The 10,476-nt window shown below is 41.0% G+C and overlaps 1 protein-coding gene across 3 annotated transcripts; it reads left to right on the top strand.

Annotated features, from left to right (window-relative positions):
• The first annotated feature begins 480 nt into the window (after positions 1–480).
• On the top strand, positions 481–5,911 carry LOC115199115 (protein mono-ADP-ribosyltransferase PARP11). 3 transcript variants are annotated; one of them, XM_029761691.1, is made up of 9 exons: positions 776–1,609; positions 1,741–1,865; positions 2,014–2,141; positions 2,325–2,445; positions 2,558–2,633; positions 3,003–3,075; positions 4,193–4,320; positions 4,555–4,706; positions 4,929–5,911. In XM_029761691.1, exons 3-9 carry the CDS (start codon positions 2,022–2,024, stop codon positions 5,243–5,245), a joined length of 987 nt encoding a protein of 328 aa, XP_029617551.1. In that variant the 5' UTR covers positions 776–1,609; positions 1,741–1,865; positions 2,014–2,021; the 3' UTR covers positions 5,246–5,911. The 3 variants fall into 3 exon arrangements, with proteins under 3 accessions (XP_029617553.1, XP_029617551.1, XP_029617552.1); XM_029761693.1 differs by lacking the exons at positions 776–1,609; positions 1,741–1,865 and adding an exon at positions 481–556; XM_029761692.1 differs by lacking the exon at positions 1,741–1,865.
• Positions 5,912–10,476: the final 4,565 nt, after the last annotated feature.

Here is a 10,476-nt window from a genome sequence, read left to right as displayed (position 1 = left end):
GATACTGTAAAACAGCCTAGCATTGTGGAGGACCATTGATATGTGGAAGAGAGTTGACATGTCCACAAGTTTAACAAAAATGTATTCAACTAAATAATTTAAATGAATTTTTTTTTTAAATGAGAAACGTTTTGATTATTTGTTTTGCATTGGCCTATCCTATCATATTCCATAATGTGTTGAGTAACAAAGAATTAGGTAGAGACAATTTATTTCACTCCCTCAGTCAGACTCACTGGAATGTCTGGAATTCATGTTATAATAAGGGCTGATGATTGTTTGTGATAGGCCTAAAGTAAATACAATTGCTCTTCAAATAGCACCATCACAACATAAGTAATTTAGATATGTTTATTCCATACATTAATTAACCTGTTGTGCACTTTCTTCATAATGTAATTTTTTATTTTTTTGGAATTGTCAGGCAGGGAGCAACTGTACATGGTTCTCTCAAAACAAATGGGAACTCATAAAATAATAGGTCAAATCATAACGTAAGTGATCTTCGGGTCGGAAAGTGGCAGCTCTAGAACGAGGCCAGAGTTGCCGACATGGGGTGAGTTAGTAAATTCACTCTGGAGTGCCAGAGAGCGCACTCTTTTTTTCGCTCAGTCTCACTCGTTTGTAAATTCAGAGCGTTGTCAGATTGTTCATTCGTAAATTCAGAGCGTTTCGCTCAGAGTATTCCGAGCGCACACTGGACGCTCTGGCGGAGGAGGAGGGTTGATCCGAGCGTTCTGACCTCACAACGGCAGTCAAGCACCCAAGCTAACTGGCTAAAGTTAGCTAGCATGCTAGCTACATCCAGACATAAAGGAGAGAACCCCTCACTCTGACCATTTCTCTTGCTCTAGCAGAGCTGGTTAGGCTGTTTTCGTGTTATCCAGACCGTTGGTGACAGTAACTGTGCTGCTGGCAACAACTGAATTAGACTTTTTTGCCAAGGTTTACTGACACGGCATATTCAACAGGGTGTTGAGCGTTCGTAAATTCATCGGTTATTCTGCGCTCTGGTACACAGGCGAGAGTGCTCTGAAATCGAAGTAGATAGCCAGAGTAAATTTACAAACGCACCCCATGAAATTCCGAGTTGTATGACCTTCAAAACGATTTTTTCCACAGTTGGAGCTCGTTTTTGTTCGAGTTCCCAGTTGTCTGGAATGCACTGAAGTCGGAACTCGGGGAGATGTCATTAATTGATTCTAGGAAAATGTCATTATTTTTGTTATTAACTAAAAAGCTAAATATGATTTAATCTTGTTGTAACAAATACATGAGATACATTTTCAATTCAAGGAACCAATTTACTCCTAGACGTAAATTGTTTTTGAACATGTTTGTTCATGACGCTGCATCATACCTCAGTGGGAGCGACTTGGAATTATGACGTGCTTTGTGACGTTTTTTGCTACCAGGAAACGAATGTAAACATAGCAATCGAAAGATTATGCATTCGCATAATTCTACAAAAGATCTCTCGATGCTGGGTGCTAAATACGATTTTGCAGCACGGGGCGAAATGTGGTTAGCTGGAATATATGATTGCCAATTCTAGGAAAGGTTAAACGCAGTAGCTAGGACTGAGGCAGGCTAATCGCTCGATAAACCGGTAAGATAGCCTGCTATATTTCATGCTAGTAGCTAGTTATATTTCCTATAGACTATATACCCGGTGTGATAAACATATTGCTGGTGTTTGATAGCAGCTTAGTGAATTTTGTTCGTCTATTTGACATGTAGACAGACATCCACTTCGGGGTGCAGAGAATTTGCAACAAGCTGATGACATGTCGGCAGACAGTTCTTCTGCCAACCAGGAAGAAGCTAATGCTGTTGTTGGAAACATATTGGTGCAGTTCACATAGGTATTGTTCATAGATGCAAGTAAATTACCGAGAAATATGAGAACAGATATTTAAAAATAAGATGTCATGCTGAAGATAAACCTAGCCTACTCCTCATCCACTATCCACTATAAGCCAATGCAATGACATTGTATATTGCTCTTCCCAGGTCCAGGCATGTTTGCCATAAGGGCCCCTGAGGAGGAGTCCTCAGAGATGGTGGAGGAGATGGACACGTCAGAGGCTGTCTGGTGCTGGTATTACCTAGCTGAATGTGGAGTGTGGCACATGTTTGAGGTACAGGACATATCACTCCACCTATGCATTCCTCATCCATCCATCCTCTCACTTGATCTATCGATCCATTCCTTCATTATTCCATCCATCCATCCTCCCAATTATTGCATCCATCCATCCACCCATCCCCTAACTCACTCTACCCATCCCAGTCTCATTTGCAATTTGTTCTGGTTGTGGCAGATTGATCCAAGCGCTGCATGCTCTGTGACCAGTGAGCAGATAGAACAGAATTACAGCAGGAATCAACACGGTGTCATGGAGTTTTACACTGCCAAGTACACCTACAGACTGGACTTCTCAGGTACCAAGAACACTACACTACTGGCACACATCTATACAGTATCATTGACAATCATTGGATATGTTGGAGTCCGTCACTAATTGGCTGATCTTTGTCTTTGTTTCACAACCAGTCATGAAGCAGATCAATGTCACGACCGGGAAACAACGGCCAATCAAACGGGCGTTCCACTCTGCCACTGGCTTTAGGTGAGTCTGAGCTGTACCAATGGAGTCACCCACGGGCATGTAGCTGTATAACTCAGACATGCAGGTAGCCCAGAGGCCTGTAACTGAATAACTAAGAAATACAGCGTTCTGAGGGCTCTCTCCATTGGCTCTGTGGTCAGTTTCACTTCCTGGAGCTTACTTCCCGGAGCTTACTTTTGTCTATTGTGGGGTTAGAAGCATCACCTGTTTTATGGTTAAACCTTATGCATGTTGTGCTACATTTTGCGTGAAAATAAAAGGATGTGTAACTAAGGGCATTGACATAATAACCACCCAGAAGTTGGACCCAGGCCTGACCTGTACAGTATGTGTCTGAATTGTGTATATGCATCTGTCACCCTCGCCCAGGTTCATTTGTGACAATCTGGCCCTGCCGGTGCCCTGCCACTGGGAGAGAATAAATACAGACGAGCCTTATCAGGTAAGGGTAAAAGGATGTGTGTGGACAATATGCTGTGTATCTACCTCTGTCAGACAGAGAGCTTTACCCGTCTTTTGCCGGTTCAGGTTACTATCTGAATGGGGCAGGAGTAGAAATACAGGTAACTCCTGATCAGCATGTTACCTGCTCAAGACCTAGTCATGTTACCTGTAAAAGTAGAGTAATACATGCTTATGACAAGTCTTATAATGCATTATACCTGTCAGTGTTCCACTGATATTCAGAGACATGACGGTGCCACGAGTAGCACCGCAGATGTTGCAGATGAGCGCGGTGCAAGACGATGCACTGACAGAGTATCACAGTGTATCTGCACATGTGCAGGGCGGCACGTGAATCTTCTACAACGTGATAGCTGCGAGACCACAGTGGAGAGGTTTCGCCTTGCACTTCAATGCTCTTAGTTGTTGTGGAAATCGGCCCGATATTGCTATTTACTTTGTGCATTGCTGACTACCTTTAAAGGCCAAGTCCAGTCGAAAACATGTTTTTCTGTATTTTATATATATTGTATATATATGAGGTTCCAATAATACTGTAAAATTACAATAATGCCCTTTTAGTGTAAGAGCTGTTTGAAAAGATCGTCTGAAAATTCTGCCTGTTTTGGTGGGATGGAGTTTTGGCCTGCCTGGTGACGTCACCAGGTGAAAAATGTGTTAATAGACCAATAAGAATGAGAGTTCCAAATCTCTCTGCCAATAGCAGCTAGTTTTCAGTTTTCCCCGCTGTACTCAGACCACTTCCAGACATTCCTAGCAAAATTCTTGCTTGAGAAATTGCTCGTTGCTAAGAAGCTATTTTTGTTTATTTTTGACCATTTTAATGGAAAGAAAATCCACAGTAAGGTACTTATTTGTTTCCCAGAAAATGTGATTTGATATTGAGATAAAAACAGCTTTATTGGACCTTTAAGTAAAGTGTTATCAATGCATCTACCTACTCCATGACTCTCTTTAGCCAGTTTGTTTCTTTCTAACTAAAACACTGTGTGTCATTGATTTGCAGTATACCCATGTCTGATTGACTATTCTCTTTCAGCTTGTAGAATTAGGAATTAGAATACCGGTAATTTAATAGGATCTCTATTTTTCAGCTCGTCTCATTGGCCAGAGACACTTATGAATTCAAGGAAGTGGTCAGACTCTATGAAAGGACCATGTGTCACCCTATCAAATCTATTCAGAGGATACAAAACCTGGATCTGTGGGAGTTCTTTTGCAGGTAGAGTTGTGTGTGTGTGTGGAGGTATTATAAGGTATTATAATGATGTTAGTATAGTTGAGTATCTAAATGATTTTGATGATAGCACCTAGAATGTCAGTTTGGAATGATGGTTTGAATTAGATAGGTAATACTTTTTCAACAACTTCTTAGAGATCTTTTGGTTGGAAAACATACTTAACCTAAATGCTGAGACTGATCAATGCTTTTGTGTTTTTACTCCAATTTCTAAAGGAAAAAACAACAATTGCGCAAGATAAAGCGAGTTGTGGACATTGAGGAGAAAATGTTATTTCATGGCACAGGCCACAGCAACGTGCAGGCTATATGCACATATAACTTTGACTGGCGGCTAACTGGGAGCCACGGGGACGTCTATGGCAGAGGTAGATTCCACTTGTGTTGTGTCATGAAATTGTAACTTTCTCACAATTTCCCGGTTTTCCAGAAATCCCGGTTAGAGTATTCCTGGATTTCCTGCTTATTCCGAGAATCTTCCAACTTTCTGGAAAACGTGGGAATTTTGGGAAAGTTCCCGGAATTTTGCAACAGTAGTTTTAACTCTTCAAACATAGCATTCTAATACTGTCCTTCCCATAATTTCTCAGGGAGTTATTTCGCCCGAGACGCAAAGTATTCTAGCAAATTCTGCCTTACGACGGGGAAACATAACTTTGCCTTGCAGAAGCACGGACTAGCCCCGCCGATATTTTCAAGCGAGCCTCCATATAAGACCATGTTCCTGGCCAGAGTGCTGGTCGGCGAGGCCACGTTAGGCAATCCGCTGTTCTGCCGACCGCCATCCAAGGACATGAGCTACAGCAACTTCTTCGACAGCTGTGTGGACGACCTCGCCAACCCAAAGATCTACGTCATCTTCGACTGCAACCAGATTTACCCAGAGTATCTCATTGAGTTCTACTGACGCCTATGGGGTGAACAGGGACGTTATCACACAATGTACAGGGGGTGGATTTTTTTTTACCAGGACGGGATTGGGATTCAGAAATATCAGGGGAGAGGTCGAGAGAGGAGGGACTTAATGGACGGCCGTGATGACTTCCCGCTGTTTGATTCAAGGCCTGACTGGGACTTGGATCATAAGAAGTGCCTTAATGGATTACTATGGCAGAACAAGGAAGACCATACAAGAAGACTATGTTTCTATAAAAGCTGTAGAGTTCGTAAAGAGTGGTTTGTCTATTTACTGTGTTTAGAGACTTGTGGGTCGGACAGGGCGAGAGGTGGCGTATTTGAAAAAACAGAAAAGTAACTGCACACTGTTGGAGTGTTCCCGAAATGGATTAGCAATGTTTCAACCTGCCACAGAGGATCTTTGGCAGGATCACCCTGTGTTGTCGAAACGTGGCGAATACGTTTCGGGAGCGTTCTAACAGTGTGCAGGTATTCTTTTTATCTTTTCCTTTGACTGTTTGGGTCCAACATGACCATAGTCAAGCAAAGCTAAAAAGTGCAACACACTTCTACTGAGGATGTAGACTGAATAACTACTTTGGTGACCAGGATGCAATAACTCACTATTACAAGTGAAGTCGCCAACATAAAGTAAACAAATGTTTGACTTGCCCTACTCCTGTATACAAGGACCTGATTTCATAGATAGACATTGAATAAGTAGGTGTATCCAAACTTTTGACTGGTACTGTGTATAAGGGATATATTCATTGTAACTGTACAGTAATCTGCTCTTGTAATATTTTCTACATTGTAGAATAATAGTGAAGACATCAAAACTATGAAATAACACATGGAATCATGTAGTAACCAAAAAAGTGTTCAACAAATCAAAAATATATTTTAGATTCTTCTAAGTAGCCACCCTTTGCCTTGATGACAGCTTTGCACACTCTTGGCATTCTCTCAACCAGCTTCATGAGGAATCCTTTTCCAACAGTCTTGAAGGAGTTCCCACATATGCTAAGCACTTGTTGGCTGATTTTCCTTTACTCTGCGGTCCAACTCATCCCAAACCATCTCAATTGGGTTGAGGTCGGGTGATTGTGGAGGCCAGGTTATCTGCTGCAGCACTCCATCACTCTCCTTCTTGGTCAAATAGCCCTTATACAGTCATTGTCCTGTTAAAAAACAAATGATCGTCCCACTAAGCGCAAACCAGATGGGATGGCGTATCGTTGCAGAATGCTGTGGTAGCCATGCTGGTTAAGTGTGCCTTGAATTCTAAATAAATCACAGACAGTTTCACCAGCAATGCACCCCCACAACATCACACCACCTCCATTCTTCACGGTAGGATCCACACATGCGGAGATCCTCCGTTCATCTACTCTGCGTCTCACAAAGACACAGCGTTGTAACAAAAAATCTCAAATTTGGACTCATCAGACCAAAGGACAGATTTCCACCGGTCTAATGTCCATTGCTCATGTTTCTTGGCCCAAGCAAGTCTCTTCTTATTGGTGTCCTTTAGTAGTGTTTTTTTTTGCAGAAATTCAACCATGAAGGTCTGATTCATGCAGTCTCTGAAAAGTTGATGTTGAGATGTCTGTTACTTGAACTCTGAAGCATTTATTTGGGCTGCAATTCCTGAGGCTGGTAACTCTAATGAACTTATCCTCTGCAGCAGAGGGTCTTCCTTTCCTGTGGCGGTCCTCCTTTCCTGTGGCGGTCCTCATGAGAGCCAGTTTCTTCATAGCGCTTGATGGTTTTTGCAACTGCACTTGAAGAAACTTTAAAAGTTCTTCATGTCTTAAAGTAATGATGGACTGTTGTTTCTCTTGCTTATTTGAGCTGTTTATGCCATAATATGGACTTGTCACAACACAACTGATTGTCTCAAATGCGTTAAGAAGGAATGAAATTCCACAAATGAACTTTTACCAAGGTACACCTGTTAATTGAAATGCATTCCAGGTGACAACCTCATGAAACTGGTTGAGATTGCCAAGAGTGTGCAAAGCTGTCATCAAGGCAAAGGGTGGCTACTTTGAAGAATCTTAATTATAAAATATATTTTGATTTGTTGAAAACTTTTTTGGTTACTGCATCATTCCAAATGTGTTATTTCGTAGTTTTGAGGTCTTCACTATTATTCTACAATGTAGAAAATAGTAAAAATAAAGAAAAATCCTTGAGAGGTGTATCCAAACTTTTGACTGGTACTGTATGTAGAACAAATATAGTTACCAAAGAAATTGGAATTCTAGGAAAACTAGATAGAGTTGCTCCAATTCTATGTGAAATCTAACTAAACAGACAATGCAAACACTGCAGTTGTACTATCACATCATACCATGCATGAGGCTTATAGTCAGCTCCTCTCTGTGTACTGTACTGTAGCAGATGCATTTTCTAAATGAAAGCTAGGATATAGGCCTAGCTAGTGTTGCTAAGCTAAGAAACTGGATGAATCTCTTTGGGGACCGTTTGTGCAAGTCAAGTGATTGATTGCCTGAGTTAGTTGAGGCCAAGACCTTCGGCCGAGATGGCTTTTAAAGGCCAATATGTCTTAAAATCTACTGCTTTCTCCTTCACCGCTATTGGTACCATGATCTGCCAGTGCAGTAGTCTACCTGTATATGTGTACTGTATGTAGTTGATATATGCATGATAAGCACTCTCTTACCCCTTAAACAATCTACCTCCCTCATTCTGCACATAGTACATTGTTCAAGAAGGAAATACCCCCATGAATATTTTCTTGAGCTAAATTAAAATTGTCTTTCCTCTTAATGAGAGGGTGTCAAACTATGTCATAATGACAGTATTTTCGTGTTCATTTAAAGTCATGTAATGTTGGTCAGTACTTCATGTCCTCTGCTTTGATGTATAAACTCGATATGGGCTTGATTTAGGCCTACTGTTGTAATACACTGTAAATAAACTAAAATGTTATATGTGTATGTTTACCAGCGCTAGTCATGTTGAATGCAAGGTGTGCATTATTTTATCTATCTATATATTTCCTGCAAATACTACCAAGGATCATAGAAGGTTAAGCGATAGGGAAACAATGGAGGGAAATGAAATGCTGAGTGCATCTAATTGGCCACATGGCGGCAGTACAACACAAGATTACGCCATACATTTCTGTTCAATCATATCTGATTTTCAAATGTTGTTGAGGCATGGGATTGACTGATATCCCCTCAGAGATGATATAACCATGCCTCATAACTTAGTACATTTCATATGAAGTCATTGTGAGTTAGTCTTTGTTCTTTTTTTTGTCGGGGCGGGGGGTTGAACAATTGTCTTTTCTTAGTGAGGATTATACAGTCGTCAAGAGATTTCAAGAATACAATCCGTTAGGATAAGGAGGAAATACACACATTTATAAAAATAGTAACTAGCAGAATGAGTGAGTTCCTCCAGTCTTGACTGGAACATCATGGACCAGTGACAACAAAATGAAGAAAGGACCTACGTTTTATATGGCATACAGTTGAAGTCGGAAGTTTACATACACTTAGGTTGGAGTCATTAAAACTTGTTTTTCAACCACACCACAAATTTCTTGTTAACAAACTATAGTTTTGGCAAGTTGGTTAGGACATCTACTTTGTGCATGACACAAGTAATTTTTCAACAATTGTTTACAGACAGATTATTTCACTTATAATTCACTGTATCACAATTCCAGTGGGTCAGAAGTTTACATACACTAAGTTGACTGTGCCTTTAAACAGCTTGGAACGTTGTAGAAAATTATGTCATGGCTTTAGAAGCTTCTGATAGGCTAATTGACATCAATTGGGTCAATTGGAGGTGTACCTGTGGATGTATTTCAAGGCCTACCTTCAAACTCACTGCCTCTTTGCTTGACATGGGAAAATCAAAATAAATCAACCAAGACCTCAGAAAATAAATTGTAGACCGCCACAAGTCTGGTTCATCCTTGGGAGTAATTTCCAAATGCCTGAAGGTACCAAGGTCATCTGTACAAACAAAAGTATGCAAGTACAAACACCATGGGACCACGTAGCCGTCATACCACTCAGGAAGGAGACGCGTTCTTTCTCCTAGAGATGAATGTACTTTGGTGTGAAAAGTGCAAATCAATCCCAGAACAACAGCAAAGGGCCTTGTGAAGATGCTGGAGGAAACCGGTACAAAAGTATCTATATCCACAGTAAAACGAGACCTATATCGACATAGCCTGAAAGGCCGCTCATCAAGAAAGAAGTCACTGCTCCAAAACTGCCATAAAAAAGCCAGACTACGGTTTGAAACTGCACATGGGGCCAAAAATCGTACTTTTTGGAGAAATGTCCTCTGGTCTGATGAAACAAAAATAGAACTGTTTGGTCATAATGACCATCGTTATGTTTGGAGGAAAAAGGGGGATGCTTGCAAGCCGAAGAACACCATCCCAACCGTGATGCACGGGGGTGGCAGCATCATGTTGTGGGTGTGCTTTGCTGCAGGAGGGACTGGTGCACTTCACAAAATAGATGGCATCATGACGCAGGACCATTATGTGGATATATTGAAGCAACATCTCAAGACATCAGTCAGGAAGTTAAAGCTTGGTTGCAAATGGGTCTTCCAAATGGACAATGACCCCAAGCACACTTCCAAAGTTGTGGCAAAATGGCTTAAGGACAACAAAGTCAAGGTATTGGAGTAGCCATCAAAAAGCCCTGACCTCAATCATATAGAACATTTGTGGGCATAACTGAAAAAGTGTGTGCGAGCAAGGAGGCCTACAAACCTGACTCCGTTACACCAGCTCTGTCAGGAGGAATGGGCCAAAATTCACCCAGCTTATTGTGGGAAGCTTGTGGAAGGCTACCCAAAACGTTTGACCCAAGTTAAACAATTTAAAGACAATGCTACCAAATACTAATTGAGTGTATGTAAACTTCTGACCCCCTGGGAATGTGATGACATAAATAAAAGCTGAAATAAATCATTCTCTCTACTATTATTCTGACATTTCGCATTCTTAAAATAATGTGTTGATCCTAACTGACCTAAGACAGGGATTTTTTCCTAGGATTAAATGTCAGGAATTGTGAAACTACGTTTAAATGTATTTGGCTAAGGTGTATGTAAGCCTTCAACTGTATATGCAAAACAAGTCTGACGTCAACTTTATTGGTGACTCAGACGTTCCATCTAAAAAGCTGATTTACTTAATCCACAGGTGAGCGTCATACACCAGACTTTCAGACA

The sequence above is a fragment of the Salmo trutta genome, chromosome 8 (assembly GCF_901001165.1).
Source record: "Salmo trutta chromosome 8, fSalTru1.1, whole genome shotgun sequence".
Taxonomy (NCBI): Eukaryota; Metazoa; Chordata; class Actinopteri; order Salmoniformes; family Salmonidae; genus Salmo; species Salmo trutta.
Note: the sequence above shows the minus strand (reverse complement) of the source record. Positions and strands in the feature narration are given on the sequence as shown.